We start from the raw sequence: 24,374 nt of genomic DNA, 5'->3' as shown, positions 1-24,374 counted from the left end.
CACAATGGTATGAAACTAGAAATCAATTACAAGAGAAAAACTGGAAAATTCACAAATATGTGCAATTTAAACAACCAATGGGTCGAAGGAGAAATCAAAAGGGAAATTAAAAAATACCTTGAGACAAAAATTGAAACATAACATGCCAAAACATACAGGATGCAACAAAAGCAGTTCTAAGTTCATAGCAATAAACATATATACTAAGAAAACAGAAAGATCTCAAATAAACAACCTAACTTTATACCTCAAAGAACTAGAAAAAGAAGAACAAACTAAGTCCAAAGTTATAAGGAAGGAAATAACAAAGATCAGAGTGGAAATAAATAAAATAGAGACAAGCACGACAAGAAAAAATATCAATGAAACCAAGAGCTAGTGTTTTGAAAAGATAAACCAAATTGACAAACCTCTAGCTAGACAAACTAAGAAAGAAAAAGAGAGAAGACTCAAATAAAATCAAAATGAAAGGGGAGACATTACAAATGATGACACAGAAATACTAAGGATCATAAGAAATTATATGAACAGTTATACATGAAAAATTAGATAACCTAGATGAAATGGATGAATTCCTAGAAACGTAAACTTACCAAGTTTGAATCATGAAGAAATAGAAAATCTGAAGAGAACAATTACTAGTAAGGAGAATGAATCAGTAATCAAAACTTCCCAGTGAAGCAAAGTCCAGGATCAGATGACTTCACTGGTGAATTCTGCCAAGCATTTAAAGAAAATTTATACCAACCCTTCTCAAATTCTTCCAAAAAATAGAAGAGGAGAACTTCCAAACTCTTTTTATGAAGCCAGCATTACCCTCATACCAAAGCAGACAAGAAAAGAAAATTACAGGCCAATATTCCTGATAAACATAGATACAAAAAATTCTCAGTAAAATATTAGCCAATTGAATTTAACAATGCATATATAGGCCCATACACCATGATCAAGTATGATTTATTCCTGGATGCAAGGATGGTTCAACATATACAAATCAACACATGCAATATACTACATTAACAAAATGAAGGATGAAAATCATATGATCATCTCAATGAATACAGAAAAAGCATTTGACAATATTCAATATCCTTGCATAATAAAAACTCTCAACAAATTGGATATAAAAGCAATTTCAACATCATAAAAGCCATATATGACACCCCACAGCTAACATTATACTCAATGAACAAAAGCTAAAAGGTTTTTTTCCCTAAGATCAGGAATATGACTAGGATGCCCACTCTTGCAACTTTTATTCAACATAGTTCTGGAAGTCCTAGCCAAGGCAACTAGGCAAGAAAAAGAAATGAAAGATATTTAAATCAGAAAGGAAGAAGTAAAATTGTCTCTGAAAATGACATATTCTATATATAAAATTCTAAATACACCACCAAAAAATGGTTAGAAGTAATAAATGAATTCAGTAAAGCTGTAGGATACAAAATCAATATACAAAAATCAGTTGCATTTCTATACACTAACAATAAACTATCAGAAAGGGAAATTAAGAAAATAATCCCATTTACAATAGCATCAAAAAAGAATAAAATACTTAGGAAGGAATAAATTTAACCAAGCATGTGAAAGATCTGAAAACTATAAAACATTGATGAAGGAAATTGAAGAAGACACAAGTAAATGGAAATATATTTCAAATTCATGAATTGGAAAAACTAATCTTGTTAAAATAGCCATACCACCCAAAGCAATCTCTAAGACTTGCCATTCCAATGGCATTTTTTTTTTTTACAGGGATAGAAGAAATAATTCCTAATACTCAGAAACTCTGAATAGAGAAAGCAATCCTGAAAAAGAAAAAAGCTGAAGGTATCATACTTCCCGACTCCAAACTATATTACAAATCTTTAGTTATCAAAACAGTATGGTATTGACATTAAAAACAGACACATAAATCAATAGAACAAAGAGCCCAGGAATAAAACCATGTTTTTATGGTCAATTAAGTTTTGACAAAGGATCCAAGAACATACAATGGCAAAAAGGATAACCTCATCAACAAATGGTGTTGGAAAACTGTACCTCCACATTGAAAGAATGAAACCAGACCACAATCTTATACACAAAAATTAACTCAGAATGGATTAAAGACTTCAGCATAAGACCTGAAGCCATAAACTCCTAAGAAAGCACAGGGGTAAGCTCAATGATATTTTGGATTTAAACCAAAAGCAAGGGATAACAAAAGCCAAAATAAATAAATGAGTCGACATCAAAGTAAAAAGCTTCTGCACAGAAAAAGAAACCACCAACAAAATGGAAACACAACTTTTGAAATGGATAAAATACTTGCAACCCACAATCCAATAAAAGGTTAATATACAAAATACATTAAGAAGCACATACAATTCAATAGCAAAAAAACCAAATAACCCAATTAAAAAATAGGGAAAGGACCCGAACAGACATTTTTCCAAAGAAGACAAAGGGCCAACAGGGATGTGAAAAGGTGCTCAACATCACTAATCCCTTAGGGAAATGCAAATCACAACCACAATGAGATATCCCTCACACCTGTCACAATGGTTGGCCTCAAAAAGACAAGAGAACAAATGTTTGCAGGTGGTGGAGAAAAGGGAATCATTGCATACTGCTGGGGAAAATGTAAACTAGTAAAGCCACTAGGGGAAATAATATACAAGTTTCGCTAGAAATTAAAAGTAGAACTACCATCTGATCAGCAATCCCACTTCTGGGTATACAGCCAAAGGAAACAAAAATCATTATCTCAAGAGGTGTGTATTCCCGTTTTCACTGCAGCATTCATAATAGCCAAGATATGGACACTATTTAAGTGTCTGTGGATGGATGAATGGCAAAAGGAAATGTGACATAGATTTGTGTGTGTGTGTGAGTGTGAATATAATGTAATATAATATATAATATAATATAATATAATATAATATAAATATATATAATATAAATAATATTATATAAATATTTATAATATAAATAATATTATATAAATAATGTTATATAAATAATATAACATAATATAATGTTATTCAGCCTTAAAAAAGAAGGAAATCCTGCCATTTGTGACAACATGGAGGGGACAACATGAATCTGGAGGGTATTATGCTGAGTGAAATAAGCCAGGCACAGAAAGACAAATGCTGCATGGTATCACTTATATGTGGAATTTTTTAAATGTCAAATATATAGAAACAGAGAATATAAAAGTGAGTGCCAGGGATTGAGAAGTGGATACAGGTTGGTAAAGGGTACAAACTTTCCACTATAAAATGAATAATGTCTGAAGATCTGATGTAAAACATGGTGACTATAGTTGATAATGATATAGTGTATAATTGACATTTGCTAAGAGAGAACTTAAATGTTCCCATTAATTTTTAAAAAATAAATAAATATGTGAGGGGCACCTGGGTGGCTCAGTCGGTTTAGCGTCCGACTTCGGCTCAGGTCATGATCTCACGGTCCGTGAGTTTGAGCCCCGTGTCAGGCTCTGTGCTGACAGCTCAGAGCCTGGAGCCTGTTTCAGATTCTGTGTCTCCCTCTTCCTTTCTCCTCCCCCACTCATGCTCTGTCTCTCTCTTCTCAAAAATAAATAAATGTTTAAAAAAATTTTTTTAATAAATAAATAAGTAAATAAATATGTGAGATGATGTACGTGTTAACTAGATGGGAAGGAATTCTTCCACAATGTGTGTGTGTGTGTGTGTGTGTGTGTGTGTGTTCTCAAACTCCCACAATGTACACTTTAAATATCTTACAATTTTGTATGTCAATTATGCCTCAATAAATCTGAAATTAAAAAAGAGAAGGCACAAAGAAATAATATTAAGATGAACAAAGATATATAGAATTTTTTTAAAATTGTCGTATGATAACTTTATGCCATGTATTTTTTACTGAAATGAGAATTTTCCTTGAGAAATCAAAATTGTCAAAATTAACTCAAAAAAAATCAGGAAACTCGAAGAAAATGATGCCATTAGATCATTTGAACTGGTAATCAAAAATAGATTTCTGTGTTAAACAACACATGTGGGTATGTGCACACATGTATGCACACAGAAATATACCAGAAGGAAAAAGTCCTCAGGCCCTTTTATAGGCAAGTTCTACTAACTTTAAAGGATCACTAATCAACATCTTAAACCATTTCATAGAAAAAGAAAAGAAGAAAAGCTTGCCAACTGATTTTATGAAGCTACTATAGCTATGCTACCAAAACTGGATGAGGACAGTGCAATAAAAAAATACATGGGTTGGGGCACCTGTGTGTCTCAGTCAGTTGAGTGTCCGACTTTGGCTCAGGTCATGATCTCACAGTTAGTGAGTTCAAGCCCTGCGTCAGGCTCTGCACTGACAGCTCAGAGCCTGGAGCCTGTTTTGGATTCTGTGTCCTCTCTCTGCCCCTCCCCCTACTCGTGCTCTGTCTTTCTCTTTCTCTCTCAAAAATAAACATTAAAAAAAAATTAAAAAGAATACATAGGTCGATCTCGGGAACACAGAGGCAAACATTCCAAATAAAAGTTAGCAGTATGCTTTTTTACCTTCATCATGATAAGGAAGGATGTGAGGAAGACTCAACATTAGAAAAACCAAACAACACAATTCACCACATTAACAGATTAGAAAAGAAAAATCCTATGATCATCTCCATATATGGGAAAATTAAAAAATCATGTAATGCAATTCAACATTAATAAATAGGTGAAAATCTTGGAGCAGAGTAGAAGTAGAAGAGGATTTTCTGACCCTGATTATTGCCTTGTTCAACCAAAACCCCAGGGCCAACAATATTCTCAGTAGTCCAGCTTTAGGAGGATTCTATCTTTCCATTAAAAGCAGAGACAGTTCAAGAATGACCACTACTGCCACCATCATTGAACATTGTCCTTGAGGCCCTACCACAGGCCATAAGACAAAGAAAGGGAGGAGTACTAGCCAGAAATGTATGGCACTGCAATATCAGAAATCCTCACTTAACAGTGGCTTAAACAATGAGGAGTTCCTCGGTCTCACACATAAGAAATCAGGAAGCAGGCAGCATAGGACTGGTGGTACTCATCAAAAGAATTGCAACAGCTCTCTTTCTGCTTTACCTTCTTTAGCATGTTTGATTTCATCCTCATGCTTGCCACCTCATGGCTCTTCCACGGCTCTTGCAGATCTGGGCCTTGATGTACACATTCAAGGCAGGAAGAGGGGAAAACAATCAGTCTCTTCCCAGAAGCCCTGATAGATCTTCCCCTTACATCTCACTGGTCACGTGGCTACTGTTAGCTATAAGAAAGGCTGGGAAAGTGAGGGTCCAGAGATAGGGTTAGGTTTAGGTTTAGGGCTAGGATTTGGGACATATTTACACTAAATTCCTCATATAGTAAGTTACGCTTAGTCCAATCCATCCATGAAAATTCTGTTCTTTGTTGGATATTAAATATACTTACTATTTGGGGCATATTTATACTAAAACATTATTTGTTGTTTACCTAAAATTAAAATTTAACTGTATGTCCTCTACATTTTTTTTTTTTTTTTTTTTTTTTTTTTTGCTAAATCTGGCAACCCTAGGAGCTGGACAGATTGAAAAAAAAAAAGAAGTTCTAAAATTAGCAAGAAAGAAAGGGGGATGGCTATTGGGCAGGTACATATCAGTAACTACCATAAAAGCATACAGGTTTGTCCAGAAAGACAAGATTTTTTCCCCCCTGACATTAACTCCAGCAAAGTTTATCATACAGATAAACATTTTCCAGAAGGGAAATCAGGTAACAAAATATAGGCAGTACCTTATGATACAATTCCATTGAAAATGCAGACACATTCTTCAAATATATGTGTCCCATAAAATCTAAGGCCACATAGAGTTATAATTTAGTGACAGAATTTCTGCAAGTAACTAAGAAAAATGTTTAAAAACTTTTTAGATATACCATTAACTGTGGATTATCCATATGAAATTACAAATCTTTTAGATCTTTATTCTACCAAATTTCATTAAAATTTTACTAAAATGCTCTAAAAATTATGCCTACTTAAAAACTTGTCAAGCTGCTGTTTTGTCTGAACATGGGAATTTAACCAAAGATCCCACTTGTCTGCAGGAGCCTGATAGTTTAACAAAAAGTATACTGAGCCTGCAGACAATAGGAATAGTAGCCTTTACGGGTGAATCTGTGGATTTAAAGCAGCCTAAGTACAGGGTGTGGACTGGTCTTCAGAAGTGGGAGGGCAGGAGAGTACAGAGGTCAAGGCAAAACTTACAGGCTTAGAATGGAGTCTTCACTGCCCAAGCTTAGGGAGGGTGCTGGTCAGTTTTACAGTCAGGGAGTCTTGCTGGCAGCCAGGAAGTCTGAAAAGCAGGTCAAACCAAGTTGCCTTTGGTGGAGGTGAATTTTAGTGACAAGACTCTGGAATTCGTGCTACTTTTTAAGAGATGGCTGAAGAAATTGCTTGCAGCCAACTTGAGACAATGTGAGAGAGTTGGGAGCTCATGGTGGGATTCCAAATTGTATACTGAGGTGCTGTTTTTGACCAGTATCTGTCCTTTCTAAGATGGTTATTACAAAATGGACAGAGAAGGGGTGCGCTAAGACAGTTGGGAAAAAACCTCACTCTTTTGACTCAGTTAACTGTTTAATTATTTTTGTTTTCTTTCTTGGAGACAGTAGGGTAAGGATTTTTCTCCCCTGAGAATTTCTCCCCTGACTTGAATCCCCTCAAGTCAGACTTGAGCTATTTGTAAAGGGCAGTTGGATTTGCTGCCAGGCAACAGGAGAGATGTGGTTTCTCTCCCGAGCACTGTCTGTCTAGCAGGTAGACCTACCCACCTATGGACCGGATGTGTGCTCTAAAAGTTGTTGCTTATAGATTTCATTAATATTGTTATTATAAATATTATTTCAAAAGTAATATTTACTGTGTTCTTTCACTTGTATTATTTCCCCCAAGCCATTTAAATTCTTCAGAATTGTCTTTTTTACTGACTACACAGAATAGTCCAGCATAGGTAGTGATATTGTAACCTATTAAATGAACTTGGGAATATGGCTATTTAAAAAGATCTTATAGTGAAACATTTTTATATGACAAATATTACTCTCTAATTTGCCTGCTATTTTAAAATTTGCCTTTTCATCTGGGCAGTTTGCATAAAACGAGCTGATCTTATATTCTGATGGAACAGTTGCCCTCCCTTGCTTTTTGCTTTCCTTTTGAAGTCCGTGATCACAAATGTTTGATTGAATTGATACAGGCAGGGCTGAGAGTGAACAGTCAAAGGGTGTCAGAGCCATTTGACTTTCAAGTGGCAAACCCAATAACATCCACCCAATGACTCAGCCTTTTTCTGGAAGAGGTAACTTTGCATCGCCTCTGTCCACAGCCCCTTTCGGTACACCTCAGAAACCACAGCTGATTCCAGTGGAAGTGAAGAAGGTCTCTGCCAAGAAACAAACATCAAAGGTATTCATCCTTCTAACAAAAGAAAACTGTTGTTATTTACAATATTCTCAGTGAGGTTTTTGGTAGTGCACACATCTGATAGAATTGTACCACTGACATAGAAATAAATACTTCAGCTGTTGAGATGCATTTGATTTTTAGAGGGGGATTGCTGTATAAGTAAACTCTAGCATTACATTATCAGTGGGGTCTTAAAAAATTCAAGCATGTCACATTATTGTCACATTAACTAAATGACTGGGCCAACCTATATCGCTAGCTGGTCCAGGAGTCTGGAATACAATAGCTATTGCTTTGTATCCAAATTCACATTGCATAGGGTATGTTATTATGAGGTTTTACTCGACTTCATTTGTCTTTAGGCACAGGATAAAAAGCAAGCTCTCCAGTTTTGTCCAGATATCCTAATGAGGAAAGAGAAGAAATTCTGTATTCTCTGACATTAGGAGCTCACAGTACAACATAATTAATCCTCATGGAGATTCTCTGGGTTTAAAGGTGCTGGACTTTTGAAGCTTGCTTTCTTATGTTTATGAGCCACAGAGTTGTGATAATTGAAACTTTTCACCAGAAAAAGGAGACAGCTGGCAGTGTCTTTTTCTGGGCTTACCCTATGTGGTCATATTTACAGCTGCTCCCATTAGAAAAAAAAAAAAAAGAAGGAAGAAAGAGAAAAGGAAGAGTGGCAGAGAAGAAATGAATCCTACTGTGTCTACATAGACTGTTACCTGCTCTTCCCAGACCTTCATCTTAACGCCCAAATCTTCCTCAAGATGTTTTCCCTGGATTTGCAGCACTGGTGGGCTGTGCCCCCTTAAGAGATTTCCAAGCTGTTTATGTACCAGCATGTCATGTGACACCCCAGTTGCCATGGCAAATATTTGTGTTTCATGAAAAATGTGGGTAAAAAAAAAAAAATCAATGTAAATGGCCAAATCCCTAGACAGACAGGCCTTCGGGCTAATGTTTGGCCTGCACCATGATTGTTTCAAATTCAGCTGTTTAACAGGCTGTGCACAGGCCACGGGCTAATGTGCATAATGGGAACAGGCGGGGGCACCTGTTTTGATTCTCACCATGTTTGAGCTCTCAAGTCCCACAGTGTTATAGACAACAGATCTACAGGTAATACAAACATGACTAGGTCTCGTGCGGTAATCGATCTATCTCCAAAAATAAAAAAAAATTTTTTTTTTAATAATGACGTTTTCCCAGTGCTAATTAGCCCTGCCTTTTAATTTCCTCTCTGTTGACTTCACAAAGCTTTCTCCCTAGTGCTGGAGCAGTAACATTTAAAGACTCTTTCCTGTGGTCCCGAATTGGTACATTTCTGAGTTGACTCTTCAATGGTAAATGTAATTATTCATATACTCTGTGAAAAGCGTCCTGGCATGGAAAAGGCTAACAGAAACACTGATAGAGCCAGAATGGACCTTGAATCAGCATCCCCACTGGGCAGTGCGGTGCCCCACGGAGAAGCCTTTTCTTGTAAATACTTCTTTAAGTGTTCCCCAGAAGCGGGACTTGGCATCTGACTCTAGCTGTTTTTGTAAATATTTACTTTGTCAAACTCTTTCCTCAAGTCAAACAGGGCTCTTGGCAAGCAGAGCAGCATTGTCTGGGGTGGGAAAGGTCTTTCTAATTATTAGCTCCTGCCTGCATGGAGAGAGGGAACAGGCTGGCCCAGCGGGGGGAACTGGGGGGGAGGGGGTGGGGGGAGGCTCTGTGCTTCTATTTGTTTTGTAAAATTGCCCATGAGAGTCATTTTGATTTAAACTGTGTCTCATTCTTCATTGTAGGGGAAAGGCAAAAGGTCAAGAGGACATCATGATAGGAAGGTCTGTAATTTGTGTGACTAGTTGAAATTTGGGGTTTGTCACCTGATGTCCCTGCCTTTTGCTGCAGGGCAAAAGTATGGGAGGCAGGTTTGACAGCTGGAGACTGCAACAGAAGTTCTTTGGCTCTCCTTTTATAAAAGACATTAGATCATGTTTTCAGAAAAGGAAAAAAAAAAGGTTCATTTAATGTGAAAAATCACTCATTACTTCTCAGGTTTCAATCCAGAAAAGTGATTTAGCATACTCAAAATCTGGCTCAATCACAATGGTCTTCAACTTCAATCTGAGATTCTCATCTTTTAAAAGTACACTAAAAAGAAATACAAAATGAAAAAAATTCACTTGCCCCCCCAGCATGCACTTGTGTGTGTGCATGGGTGAGTACGTGTGCATTCATACACACGTGCACACGCACACACAGACTGCCTATGAACATAATTGCTAAGGGTATGGGATTTAGAATTAAGCTGCCTAAAACTAATAAGGTAACAAAGAAGTTGGAGGAATGAAATTGTTCCCACAAAGACAAGTACGTGCCAGCAAGGAACATTCCACCAGAGTCTGTATGAGTAATAAAAGTTCTGAACTAGAAGCAGGAAAGAGCTGGATTCTCCTCCTAATATAGTAATTTTGAGCAAGTCACTGAAATTTTCAGTGCTTCACCTCTTCCTCTGACAAGGGGGGATAATAGCTCCTTTCTCATAGGTTTCTTATGAAGGTTGGTACTGTTAATATGTGCAGAAATGCTTTAGAACTGTAAAGCACTTGTTATCAGAATTCACTGGTCTATTTTTTTTAAGTTTATTTATTTATTTCGAGAAACTAAGCATGAGCAGAGAACGGGCAGAAAGAGAGGGAGAGAGAGAATCCCAAGCAGACCCTGCCCTGTTGGCATAGAGCCAGATGTGGGGCTGGATTTCACAAACCATGAGATCATGACCTAAGCCAAAATCAAGAGTTGGACAATTAACTGACTGAGCCACCCAAGCACCCCCACTGGTCTATTTATTTTATTTTATTTTTTTTAACGTTTATTTATTTTTGAGACAGAGAGAGACAGAGCCTGAATGGGGGAGGGTCACAGAGAGAGGGAGACACAGAATCTGAAACAGGCTCCAGACTCTGAGCTGTCAGCACAGAGCCCGATGCGGGGCTCGAACCCACAGACCGTGAGATCATGACCTGAGCCGAAGTCGGACGCTTAACCGACTGAGCCACCCAGGCGCCCCCCCACTGGTCTATTTTTAAGGACATCTTCTAGGCCTCCCTTCCTCTGGGGATCTTCTCAAAAAAGAATTTCAGAGGGAGCTTAGCCGCCCCTTTTCAAGGAAAAAGAGCCCGCCTTTTGGATCTCCTTGTACTTCCGCAGAGCTGTGACTAGTCAGAGCTGTATCTCCAGCAGTGATTCAGACAGTCCTTCCGAACCGGGACACATTGCTCTAGGATAAACTAATCAACGCAATCAGAGCCTTCCTCCAGCTTCCCTTGACTTCTTGCTATGAGGAAATTGCGAGCTTGACTCTACACTTTAAAAATAGGACGTGCCTTAAGAACACGAAGGCATTCTGTATCTGGAATATGCATAACAGCTAAAGTTGATTGTGCACCGTCTACGCCCACCAAATATGCTGTAGTGTCGTTGTCCCCAGGCCCACACAATTGGTTTTTACCAACTGTGTGGACGATCCGGAGGACACAGTGAGGTTCCGGAGTCTGTACCCTCCCACACACAAGGTTATGATCTTCCACATGGGCTAGTTTTCCAAATGTTACTACTACCATGACTATAACTACTACGGCTACTAACTACCACTACTACAACCACTACCACCACCACTACTAGTATGACTAGCAGCATACATGTGTCATGTGCCGCCTCTGTGGGGGGCACTGTTCCTATGCTTGACGTGGATTAGCTCACTTCATTTCACAACAACTCTATGCAGCACGTACTATTATTCTCATTTTACTGGAAGGACACGAACACAGAGAAGTTAAGGGCATCCAACTAGTAAGTGACAGAGCCAGGACGAAGAACTAGACTCTGTGACTGCCAGAGCCTCAAAGCATTAGAAATTTTTTAAACTTTCAATCATTTTTTATGGAAATCCTTCTAAGCGATACTATATCTCCGCCTTCCTAATGTAATCTAACATTTTCTCTACCCGGTGTCTGGTATGCAGAGAACCCATTTCTGGTGTATTTTTTTGTTTGTTTCCTTCACCCTCAGGATGGTGCCTGTCATGTCTGCTTTCATTGGCTGTGACCTTAAGAGCCTTTTCTGTCTTCTAGAACATTAACCAAATAACCAACACTCAAGAAGTGGAAGGGTAAATTTGAGTCAGTCAGGCTCTGCACAAGGATCCAAGGAAGAAGATAATAAACAGTGGAAGAGTTTGTAGTTATTTCAAGAAATCTGAGGTCTTTATTTTCAGGGATCTAGTTAAAGGCTTAAAGTTGCTAAAATTGCCTCCCTCAGCAAAACATCAATTTATTATCTCAAGGCAGGCATGCTAACAGCTATGTTAAGATCCAATTAATTTCAACTAATATTTTGATAATGAAAAATCTACTTTGTGGGTAAAAGAAGCAAACAAATGTATTTATTGGACACAAGGGTCCAGATTAAATTCATGAGTGTGTTTGCTTCCGGAAATGGGGAAAGGAGAGGAATGAGCTAAAAAGGAATACAGAGAGGATTTCAACTGTACTTTATGTGTTGATTTTTTAAATTTCCATATGTATATAAATATATAAACAATTTAAGCATATCTGAATTTTATAATAATAATTATAAATATTTAAAATATACTCTTAAAACATACAATGTTTATATATATTCTTGTCTTCTTTGTTTCATATATATATACATACATATATATATCATATATATTATATGTATTCTGTATTATCTAATGTTATCTAAATCATCCGCATGGAGATTCCCCCAGTTTAAGCTACTGGACTTTTGTAGCTTGCTTTCTTGTTTATGAGCCATGGATAGATAGATAACAGTATATGTTATACACAAAGCAAAGAAGACAAAAGATTAACAACTGCCCATGGTAGTTTTTTATTTTATTCTCTGTACTTTTCTGTATTTTCAAAACTTTTTCCAAATTAAAGAAGAAAAAGGAAAGGAAAATCCTATTTCATAAGTCATACCTCTGCTGTAAAATCACCTCTGATATAGAAAGAATAGGTTTGGGGGATAACCTTTTAATGTCAATTTTGGGGTCCTGTTGTTACATTATTACTCTCTTTAGTATCTCTCCAACATATGCCCTTGATCCTTATGTTAAAAAATTGTGATTATTTTACAGGTGAGTCAGCTGAACTATTTTAATCAGGCAACATGTGTTACAGTGACACCACCCCATCTAGTCTCACTTCCCCCATCTGTATAAGGAAGGGATTAGACCAGATTCATTTTCTACAGAACTTCCATATCCCCATAACACTCAATCCAAGACCCCCAGGAAAAGGAGAGAGGCCGAAGTGCCCAATAGGTGGGGCTCCAGGCCTCGCACACCACAGCAGCTGTGTTAAGTGTGTACCCGTTTAGCATCAGATTATATGGTTTCTGAACAAAGTGTTTCAAGTTTAAAAATATATACTCTGAAAACCAGCGGTGGGGGGGGGGGGTATCTAGGAGCAGCTTTAGGTTTAATGTGCCCTATCTACTAAAAGAAATAAGCCTACTTCTTTTTTTATTTTTATTGAAGTGTAATTAACATACAGTGTTAAGTTAGTTTCAGGCATACAATATAGTGATTCAACCAGTGTATCCATTACCCAGTGCTCATCACATGGGTACTTTTAATCCCCTTCATCTATTTCACCCATCCCCCCACAAACCTCCCCTCTAATAACCATCAGTTCTCTATATTTAAGAGTCTGGTGGGGTTTTTTTGTCTCTTTTCTTCGTTGGTTCATTTGTTTCTTAAATTGCATATATGAGTGAAATTATATGGTATTTGTCTTTCTCTGTTTGACATTACACCCTCTAGATCTGTACACATCATTGCAAATGGCAAGATTCTTTCTTATGGTTAAGTAATATTCCATTGTGTGTGAATATGAATATTCCATTGTGTGTATGAATATTCCATTCATTTCTTTGGGTGAATACACAGTATCATATGGTAATTCTATTTTTAATATTTTTGAGGAAATTCCATACCGTTTTCCACAGTGGCTCTACCAATTTGCATTCCCACCAACAGTGCAAGAGGGTTCCTTTTTCTCCACATCCTTGCCAACACTGTTATTTCTTATGTTTTTTTTTTTTTAATTTTAGTCATTCTGACAGGTGTGAGGTGATATCTCATTGTGGTTTTGATTTGCATTTCCCTGATAATTAGTGATGCTGAGCATCTTTTCATATGTCTGCTGGCTATCTGGATGTCTTCTAGAAGAAAACCTAGGTAGTAATTTATTTGACACTGGCTGTGGAAACATTTTTCTAGATATAGGTCTCCTCTGGCAAGGGGAACAAAAACAAAATTAAACTCTTGTGACTACAACAAAATAAAAAGCTTCTGCACAGCAAAGGAAACCATCAACAAAACAAAAAAGGCAACCTATTGAATGGGATAAAATATTTGCAAATGATATATCCAATAAGGGGTTAATATGCAAAACATATAAAGAACTTATACAACTCAACACCCCAAAAAACACAAATAATCCAATTAAAAACTGGCAGAGGACATGAATAGACATTTTTCCAAATACGTCTACTTCTTTTTTTTATTTAAATTTTTTTATGTTTTTTAATTTAGTTTTTGAGAGAGAGAGAGAGAGAGAGAGACAGAGCATGAGCAGGGGAGGGGCAGTAGAGAGAGAGACACACACACACAGAATCTGAAGCAGGACCCAGGCTCTGAGCTGTCAGCACAGAAGCCGACACAGGGCCTGAACTTACCGACTGTGAGATCATGTCCTGAGCGGAAGTTGGATGCTTAACTGACTGAGCCACCCAGGCTCCCCCAAATAAGCCTACTTCTTGAAGAGTGCGGCGTGCCTCCCTGGTGGGTTTTGTGCCCAGCACAAACCTGTCTCCTTTCTTGTCTTGCCCTAAAGGGTTAAAGAGAGGGCAGGTCATACTTTGGCAAGAATTAGAGAGCCCTGTAGCCTGGAGATACAAGATGAGATTCAGAAAGAAGTCTAGAACTGTTCTTTCCTCTTTTAGATTCACTTTCCCTCCTGAAACCTCATTTAATTTACATTCTTAAAGGAAGGAAAGGAAGAAGATTACAAAAACAGAAACAAAAACTGTGGCATCTTTTAAAACAATTTCCATTTTGTCTGATTCATTAGAAACTGCCACCCTCACTGAATGCATTTTTGGCATGAAACTTTCAAAGTGAATTAAAATTATACAGCTTTATGTGCAAAACAATTTTTTTCTTGCAAGAAGTAAATGACAAATTGTCTTTACCTCTCTTCATGACATCACCTAAATGTACATTGCTATTGCATGTGACTAGCAATTTTACTTATATGAACCAGAAAAAAATGTTAGGTTATCAGTAAGCCACAAAATAATCTTAATTTTTTTACTTTATCTTTTTCACTCATGAGAGTGTGATCTGATCATTCACAGAAAATTTGGGAAGTTCAGAAAGGAGGGAAAAAATGCCAAAGTATCCAAAAAAAAAAAATTTCCTGTAATACCATAACCCTTTGGCATTATTTAAATTTTTGGCTTGGCCCACTATTGGTATCATACAGTATATTCAACTGTGCTCTATCTCTTTTCTCCCAACAATTTATCATAAGCTTTTATACATATGACTTAAAAGTCTTTATAAAATGTTTTTAATGGCTACATAATATTCTGTCTTAAAGATATACCATAATTTTCTTAGCTATTATCCAATTGTTAGATATTAAATTATAAATGTCATTATTTATATTATTATAATAATATAATATAATATAATAATTATATTATAATAATTATAATTATTTTATATTTATTTATATATTATTATATAAAATATATATTATTTTATATATGTATTTTATATTTTATATTATAATCATTAATATAATAATTATTTTAATTATAATAATTATTTTAGTTATTAATAAGCAATTAAAAATTTCCTGTTATAAATCAAACTGCCATGAACATTTTTCATATTTGTACATAAATCTTTGTACTATTTAAGCTACTTTTTTTAGAGAAAGAGGAAGCAAGAGCACGTGAGTGGGAAGGGTAGAGGGAGAGGGAGAGACAGAATCTTAAGCAGGCTCCACGCATAGCATAGAGCCCAACATGGGGCTCAATCTCATGGCCCTGACATCATGACCTGAGCCAAAATCAAGAGTTGAACACTTAACCAGCTAAGCCACCCAGGCAACCCATAAGCTACTTGACCATTTCTTGGTCAAGGGTATGGACATTTTCAGATCCAAGTGGTCTGCTGGTGTTTCAAAACTCAAGCTGTGAGTTTGCAAATAACTTGTATGATCACAGAACAGTTTTGTGCTGTAAATCCAGCCCAAGTGGCTATGAATTTAAATTGTACTATTCACTCCTTCCTTCCTTCCTTCCTTCCTTCCTTCATTCCTTCCTTCCTTCCTTCCACTAATCTTTGTTCACCTTTTACCATGTGCCAGGAAGTGTACTAGGCACTGGGGATACAGCAGTGAACAAAACAAACCAAGTCTTTGCCCTCTTGGGACTTATATTCTGGTGAGGAAGGCAGATATTTAATATAATGTCAGGCAGTGATGAGTGCTATGAATGAAAATAAAGTGGAATACATATGTAGGTTTAGCAAATGTGAAAAGGTGGGGTGTTATAAGAATTTTGCAAGTATCTTTTAGACATCTGGGATCACCAGACTTGCTATGTACACATTTTTCCCAAGAAAACTATAATGTCAAGCTTTACTTTGGTGATAACACAGGTCCTTTGGGAGGCTCACTCTTATTCCTTTACCCATAGAGAAGATGATGATGGTTCTTTTCTCAGGACTATAGGAACACAGGCTTCTTTCCATTCCCCTTCTGCCAGGTTCCCTGTACATATCCCTGGCAGGTTCCAACCATCAGTCATAATTGTCCTCAGTGGTCCTTACCTATGTCACATGCTCTCAGAAAATATTAGAAAGGTAGCAGAAAAAATGAAATCAATGCAGAGTAAAGTGAGATGGGTCTCTAGAAAAGGAAAGTTCACATTTGACATATACACCGTCTATTTTAAAAAAGTCTTCCTGATTTTGTTCTGTTTGATCTTCAACCAGAATTTGATCCATTGAGTGTTTTTGTTCCACAGGAACATTTTTTTCTCCTCAGAAAGTGTTTCAGAGTTCAGGAAGACTCGTTTGAATAAATATATCTTTCAAAGCGATTGCAGAAATTAGCCCTAGAAAATTGCCACTCATCCGAGCAGCCTTTACACACAATTCTCTCCCTTTGTATGTCTCTGCTCAGTGAATTCTCTGTTTTTGCCTTTTATCCTCTTTATAAAGCTTAGGGACTCTGACTCTCATTTTTAATTGACAGTTATAGCTTAAATGCAGTTTCTAGGTCTTACGAACTGAGAACTGTTTTGGGGGATTTGCAGACCCTGAAATACTGGAATATCACTCTTTGGGGTTCTCTCCCCGTGACCACCTGTACGTATAGTTGGTGTAAACAGCTCTTCCTCTACTGGTTTGTAAATTTCTAGAAAGAGCTTCCTATTTAAAAAATAGAGGGGAAAAAATCCCTAGGTCTTTCTTATAGTACATGAAATGACTCAATTGAAGATATATCTTCAATTTGCTGGCTCTGCTAACTCCAGGAGTTTATTAAACAACACATACCAATTAATAGGTCAGAGAGACCTAGGGTGTCAAAATCACTTTAAGTCAGAGACACTTAGGGTATCAAAATCAGAAGCACCTTGAATGATCCCCTAATGGAAACAGCCCACAGGAGAGGTGACTTCCCAAGGCCATGTAGTAACGTGGTAACAGCCTAGATCCTATGTCTTCTCACTTCAAATCCCTCACTTTTCTTCCATGCCATGGTTCATTAGCATGTTCATAGGGGTTAGTTGAACAGGCCACTTTCCAAACAAGAAAGAAATAGCAGGTCCAGACCAGGTCAGCTCTGATGAAGGAGGTAGTAAAAGGAAGGTTGAACAAGGAGAGCACAGCTTGGTAAGGGGTCTTACAGGATGTTCTGGACAGTTAGGGCTTTGGGCATGGATGGTATGGGGGAAGGGAAAGGTGACTAGTTATGTGATCTTGGGCAAATCACCTAACCTCTCTGAGCCTGTTTCCTCATCCACACTAATAACCTAAACATGACTGGAGGTAAGACACTGTGAAAGGCTCTTTACACATATTATGATCTTCACAGCAACTCTGTAGGGATCTATCATTTTTAGAGATGTGAAACATTTAAATTCAGAGAGGATGTTGTCGTAGCTTGGACCACCGTAACAAAATGACATAAGGTGGGGGGCTTACACAACAAACATTTATTTCTCCAAGTTCTGGAGGCTGGAAGTGCAAGATTAGGGTGCCAGTAGGGTTAGGTTGTGTTGAGGGCCCTCTTCCTGCTCTGCAAACAGCCACCTTCTTCCTATATTTTCACATGACAGAGAAATCATCTGTCTTGTCTCTCTTCTTATAAGGGCATTAATCTCATCATGAAGCCTCCACCTTCATGACCTAATTATTTTTTAGAGGCCCCACCTCCAAACACCATCACACCAAGAACTGGGCTTCAACATACAAATGTTATGGAGACACAAACATTCAATCCATAGCAGATGGTAACTTGCCCAGGAATGTGTGGCAGACAGCGGCAGAGCTTGGACTCGAACCTAGGTGAGTCAGACTATAGGGCCAAGGCTCGTTTCTCCGAGCCCATAATAGCCTATTGAGTAAAACAAACAAACAAACAAACAAACAAACAAACAAAAAAGGCAAGGCCTTCATGCTCTAAAATTCAGGACTGTAATTATGCTGAATCCCTAAATCCTGATTAGGTCAGCTACTCTCTCTGAATATTATTTATATCTTTCAAATATATAGTGCTGACAATCTGAGGTACTGATATCTGTTTTGTACAAAGCTTAACACATTTCAGACTGTTAACAATTATTAAAGAACAGGCCAGACCAATGGCCTCCCTGGTTTTCAGGAAAGAATGAAAGTTCCATCTCTGAGAGTCACTTCACTCATACTCTGAATGTAAGCACTCAAATAGAGCCCTAATGGCAGGAAGAATTTATTCTTTTTCACACAACAGCGCTGCCAAAGCTAATTAATCATGGATATGTTTGAGTTTTGGAGAAACTGAACATCAGTTTATGGATTCAAAAGCAATTTTAGTCTGTCCTTCTAGGCAAATCCTTCCCTAAAGATGATATCCATGTTGGATTATCCCATATACTTGACCATTTACCACCAGGAGATCTTGGTTATATCTAATTTAGGGATCCTCAGATATGGTTTAATCCTGCATCCACATGCTGTCCACATGTGTGAAAAGAACATTTTTCATAAAGACATTCATCTTAGAAGTACATGCCTTTTTTTCCTAGAGTTTTTCATTGTGGCAGTTATTTCTAAAATTTAGGAGGTAATACTGGGCCTATCTTTTTTGCTTCCCACTTATAGCTTACCTGCATATGTAATCATCGTCTTGCCTTCCTGGGTTTTGTTTGTTTGTTCATTTGTTTTAAATTCAGAGTTCTGCCTAAATTACTGCTCCAGAAACTCTCAAAATTACCTCATTAGTAGTAACACTTTGCAGATGATGAAGAGCATTTCCCAGCTAGTCGATTTAGTTAGAGCAGGATGCTAAACAATGCCACAGGTTTGGGCCCTGGTGAAGGTGTGGCCAGGAGCTCAGGAAGGACCAGGAGAGCATGCGGATGGCATAACAGAGAGCCATCTCCACTAGAAGGAAAACAACATTGATATTCAGCAACATCATGTTGGGAGTACAGCATATCTTAAAAACAAAAAGAACAAAAAAAAAAAAAGGGAGAAAGGGAGAAAGGGAGGGAGAAAGGGAGGGAGAGTGGGAGGAAGGAAAGAAAAGAAGGAAGGAATAGAAAGAAGGAAGGTAGGCGGAGAGAAAGAAGGTCGGTGACAGATAATTGCAGACAAGTTCATGGAGATAAATAGTAAAGGAAAAATAGCAGAAGAAACTGGAATCTGAAGGCTGGCCTGACCTTTAATCAGGGCTCTTATTCCTAGCAGGCTGTGAAGCAGCTTTGTCTTTACCTGCTCAATGGATCCCACAATGCTGATGCACTGCTTTAATTTGGGAAGCCTTCCTCTTGAGAGACATGTCTTTTCCAGCTCTAAGTGTGAAGTGCTCCCAAGTGTGGCATTCTCTGTGACAGATGTACTACAGTTATGCTTTAGCTGACTCCAAACCCATAGCTTCCCCGTGCCTGAGTGGTCTATTTGATGTCCAAGAGTGTGTTTCCTTGGAGAACAGGTCTTTACTGGAATATCATCCAAGAAGGTAGGGAGGTATAATCCCTTTGTTCTCAAACAGCCACTGTTCAATTCTGTAACCCCATTCCCAAACCAGGGCTATTCTTTCAAAAGGTCTGAAACTCATTTGCTGACGTACATACACGCCCCACACCTATACCATTTGAAGGCACTGCCTGAGAGAGACTGGAGTCCTCTTCTTTCAGAATCTTCTCCCAAGGTTGCTCCATTTTCATCGATGGTCCCAATTCCACATGAGTCTCTGTAAAGACAAGGAATTTCAAAAAGGGTTTAATATTTCCCAGGAAACCAGGTTCTTGAGCAATTGTCCCGTCCATAGCTGCATTTCCTCTAGAAGCCTCAGGGTCTCGTTAACAGGATCAAAAGTGTGACTGGCAGGACCAGCCAGCTGCAGACACTTCCATCTGTGATGACTGTCCGTGTCTGTTTGTCACTGATGAAGCATGCCCATTCTTCTCTTGACTCTAACCTTCCCACCATTAGAACCCATTCTTGAAGGAAGGCAGAAACGTACCCACAGGCCATTTCTGCTGGAACCTGTGCCACTTGCCATGACTTCTCCTGCCAGCGCTGATGTCTGCTACACAAGGCATTACTTCTCCAACTCTCTCTTGCCCATCCAAGAATTCGTTTCTACCCACCAAACAGTTTACATTCTCTCTTGATGCCTTGAGAAGATCAGAAAGGGCTAGGGTCTTGGCTAGAAGACTTTTTCCATCATTCCTATGCCTGTCACAACTCTTAAGTTAAAAGTGTGCGAAAAGTTCACTGCCATTTAAAGTCTGCCTCTAGGGGCGCCTGGGTGGCTCAGTCGGTTAAGCGTCCGACTCTTGCTTTTGGCTCAGGTCTCGGCTCAGGTCGTGATCTCGTGGTTTTGTGGGTTCGAGCCCCGTGTAGGGCTCTCGGCTGACATCGCAGAGCCTGCTTGGGATTCTGTCTTCCACTTTCTCTACCCCTCCCCCACTAGTGCTGTCTCTGTCTCTCTCAAAATAAGTAAATAAACTTAAAAAAAAATTTAAAGTCTGCCTCTAAAGTTCAAGGAAATCCCTCCTCTTGGACTTAACACTTGCTTTTCAGCATTTTTACCTGAGGTGGCAGTCTAATTATTCCACTGCCTGAGAAAAGAAAAAGAATTTGAAGTGTTTCTTTTATTTAAAAAAAAATTGTGTTTGTTTATTGTGCTACTACTATAAATGATCTCTTGGCTTCTTTTAGATAGCTTTCTGCCTTGACTTTGTTAATTGATACCAATTAACATTTGTTTAGTAGAGACAAAGCATGAACAATCTAACAGTTATACTCAACACAGTGCTGTGACATAATGGTTATTGATTAATTACTCGGGTCTTTTTTTTTTTCTTTGAGTTCTCTAAAAACTCTTCAAAATGCAGAGAACAATATAATCCTACAATTTGGTAAAGATTGGTAAATGGTGACATATTGAAGACAATCTATTCCTTAAATCCCTAAGCAAGAAGCAATCAGCACAGTAAGTTGATACCTGGCTTACAGAGGAGAAGGCAGAGCCTGAAATATCTATGCCCACTCTTCCCCCTCCCAGACCATTAGGAACATTTAGACCATAGGGCAGAATGTCTGTTTTTCTAATGCAACAGGTTTCAGTGATGAAATATAGTGATTTCACACTGGACACAGACACAACCAAAATTTCCTTTTCTTTATTTTTTTGAGGGATACGTGTGACATATATCACTGTTGTCACCCAAACCTCTTCGGATTTTATTTTCAATCACATCTATTCAGTTTTTTCATGCAGAAAAGTATAAGGAAAAAAACTGTCCATGACCCCATTCTTAGAGAACCCTCTTGACATTCAGAAGTAAATGTAGTATGTTTACATGACTTAAAATTTCAATCAGTACAGATGGGAGCAAAATGAAAAACCAAAGTCTTCCTTAGTTTTGTTATGAGATTTCAGATTCTCTCTACCTGGGGACAACTCCAGGTATGTTCCTAAGAAGATACGAGATTTAAGTAGAAAAGAACAAATGTCAAGAGAAACCTAGAGAGTGGCAAGGGTGAACACACACAGCATAACACTCCTTGTAAAAAAAAAAAACAAAAAAAAACCCTCCTGGATCCTAACAGAAGGTGGCAAAAGAACTGTAAATGTTGGAAAGTGACGACCCGTTAGAAAGTCAGAAGAGGCAGGACAGCTTGATGCACACATTTGAAGTTATAGTCAAGACTGCAAAGAAAGATTCCACCCTGCTTTTCAGGACTGGTGGATAACAGACGAACAAGAAAGCAGGAATATGATTCCACTCATGAATGTGTACAAAATGTAAATCGCAGAGACTATGGGTTGGCTGACCATATCAAAGTAAACTAAATGCATAACTTTTATATGATCGGTTTCCTTAAACAATTTTGTAACACTTGTATAAAAAACTTAATAGCTTTAAAAAAAAGTTAATGTTTATTTTTTTGAGAGACAGAGAGAGAGAGAGAGAGAATGAGTAGGGGAGGGGCAGAGAGAGAGGAAGACACAGAATCTGAAGCAGGCTCCAGGCTCTGAGCTGTCAGCACAGAGCCCGACGCGGGGCTCAAACTCACAAACCGCGAGATCATGACCTGAGCCAAAGTCAGATGCTTAACCGACTGAGCCACCCAGGTGTCCCAAAAAATTTAATAGCTTTGAGTAACCTCTAAGATATTCTTCTGTTGATGAGTTTCATGAAAAATCCTGGCCAGACTTTCCTATTATGACATGTTTGTAAGTCAAAACTAGGATCCATCTCTTCCTAGCATTGAGTAATGAATGATGATGTGACAGTGTGTGTCTTGACAACTCATTTGAAAAGGTCACAATTATATTTCATCTCTGGTGACGCTTTCCTTCTACAGGCCATGAAAGTCACAATACCTTCTAGAGCTGTGCAATCACCATGGGAGTACGACTTCTCTATTTCTAATGGTGTCATAGACAGGACAGCCCCGGACTTCTCAGCATTCAAGGAACATTTTAATTTATCCTGGGGAAGTATTTTTTCTCTCTTGGAACACATCGAGAAGTTTCTCAGGGACTATGCAATACCAGAAGTTAAAATAAAAGGAAACAATTTGGTAGCCTTCCTTCCAGAGTTTGAGCTGAAGAATAAACTTACCAGATATGACTTTCTCTCACTGGTAGAGAACCCAGTTCACATCCAAATGATGTTAAATCTTCCGGGCCAAAGGTACAAGGGCCAAGATGGAAAATCAGAGGCTGCCATCAAGATCCAAGCCACATGGAAATGCTTCAAAGCGAGACAAATTTTCTTCATTTATCGCCAGCAGAAGTGGGCTTCAGGTGTGATTGCCATCGCGTGGCTCTTACATTGCCATAAGACCCGAGTGAAGAAGATCCTGCAGGAATCACGTGAAAGACACCTGGAGAATTTCCGTATTCGAGCCAAGGTACACAAGGCTGCCAGCTGTTAAGGCAGACCTCTTTTTCTAAACATTTCTTGCTTGAGCGATTGCAGTAAGTTGTCTCTTCATCTTCCCTTTCTCTCTCCAACTACCCTCCCCCTCAGCCTCTCTCTCGCCTTCCGCTCCTCCCCGTGAATGATGCACAAACCCTACGTGTGTTTGTACATCATATTTTAGCCCTAACCAGGAATCTGGCTTTTGCACCTGTAAAATCTATTGCATTTTTTTCTATAGAAGAAAAGTCCCTTCACTTTGACCATGGTAGTTCTGTCAGAAAATCAATGTTTTAACTGTACTACCTTTTCTCCCTATATATACCTTCTGGCACTTTAATTTGCTAGGAAAAAAAAAATCCTCTCTTGTCTACATTGCTGTCACCACTTTGTCAGAAAGTATTTAAGTTTGCAGACAGCCTTTTAATTAGTGCTCACAATTTCATTTATGTTTGCTTTCTCTTTTTTTCATTCATATTCTGTTAATTAAGTGAGCTGCCTCTAATCTTCCCCTGCCAGTAGCATCATGTAGCCACCTAATTAAATTAATTGGGGAAGATGTTTTAAGTATGTAATTAAATCAATTAATATAATTTATGCCTGGCTTAACTGTACAGTGGAAAAACAGCTGAAGTTTGACTAGATGAATCCACTACAGCTTCCTGTCACTGATCAATGCTCTTCTTGATTTTTAGCATCTGGCAGCCAACTGGAATCGCATCAGGACCTCCAGGAGGACTATTATCCATATCCCATCATTAGGTATAACACTTTTGCCTGCAAATCTATCAGCAACCTCTATTACCCACCACATTATGGCTCCTTGATTGAGTTCAAGGAAGGCCCCTTGTTTTATTCAAATTGGTCTCGGCAGGAAAATGTTCTCGACATGATGAGAGTAATAACACAGGGCCCTCGCTCGAAACGGCGTTTAATTTGGGGATTAAGCAAATAAAGTCATTATGTGGGGGCTGCTATTCAGTGGAGAGGTGATTTGCTGTAATTCGCTTTCATCTGTATGAAATGAACTAAAAAGTTGTATTTTTTCCCCCTGAAATAACAGATAATGTTTTCGATCTTCTTTAATGATAGAAGAACACAGGCTTGCGTGTGTTGTTGCTGTTACGCCAATAAGCCAGGATATTGCTTGTACACTGTTTTTAATCAAA

At 38.2% G+C, this 24,374-nt stretch overlaps 1 protein-coding gene and 1 long non-coding RNA gene across 7 annotated transcripts in view; one reads left to right on the top strand and one right to left on the bottom strand.

Annotated features, from left to right (window-relative positions):
* The window catches only part of LOC109262800 (uncharacterized), a 171,731-nt gene that overhangs the window by 28,359 nt on the left and 118,998 nt on the right, over positions 1-24,374 (bottom strand). For all 3 annotated transcript variants that reach the window (XR_008417054.1, XR_008417055.1, XR_008417056.1), the window contains exons 5-7: positions 22,906-23,146; positions 19,917-20,018; positions 14,221-14,372 (exon numbers count right to left, since the gene is read on the bottom strand). This is a non-coding gene — a long non-coding RNA (uncharacterized LOC109262800). The remainder of the gene's footprint in view (positions 1-14,220; positions 14,373-19,916; positions 20,019-22,905; positions 23,147-24,374) is intronic.
* IQCH (IQ motif containing H) overlaps positions 1-24,374 on the top strand; it is a 213,216-nt gene that overhangs the window by 89,756 nt on the left and 99,086 nt on the right. For 3 of the 4 annotated variants that reach the window (XM_019441692.2, XM_053888926.1, XM_019441690.2), the window contains 4 exons: positions 7,376-7,455; positions 9,255-9,293; positions 22,646-23,197; positions 23,901-23,967. In XM_019441692.2, coding sequence (XP_019297237.2) covers positions 7,376-7,455; positions 9,255-9,293; positions 22,646-23,197; positions 23,901-23,967 — 738 coding nt within the window. The remainder of the gene's footprint in view (positions 1-7,375; positions 7,456-9,254; positions 9,294-22,645; positions 23,198-23,900; positions 23,968-24,374) is intronic. The other variant, XM_019441691.2, reaches the window with a different exon arrangement.

The sequence above is a fragment of the Panthera pardus genome, unplaced genomic scaffold, assembly GCF_024362965.1.
Source record: "Panthera pardus isolate Hobbes unplaced genomic scaffold, ASM2436296v1 HiC_scaffold_24, whole genome shotgun sequence".
NCBI lineage: Eukaryota > Metazoa > Chordata > Mammalia > Carnivora > Felidae > Panthera > Panthera pardus.
The sequence above is the reverse complement of the archived record's forward strand: the minus strand, read 5'-3'. Positions and strand labels throughout refer to the sequence as shown.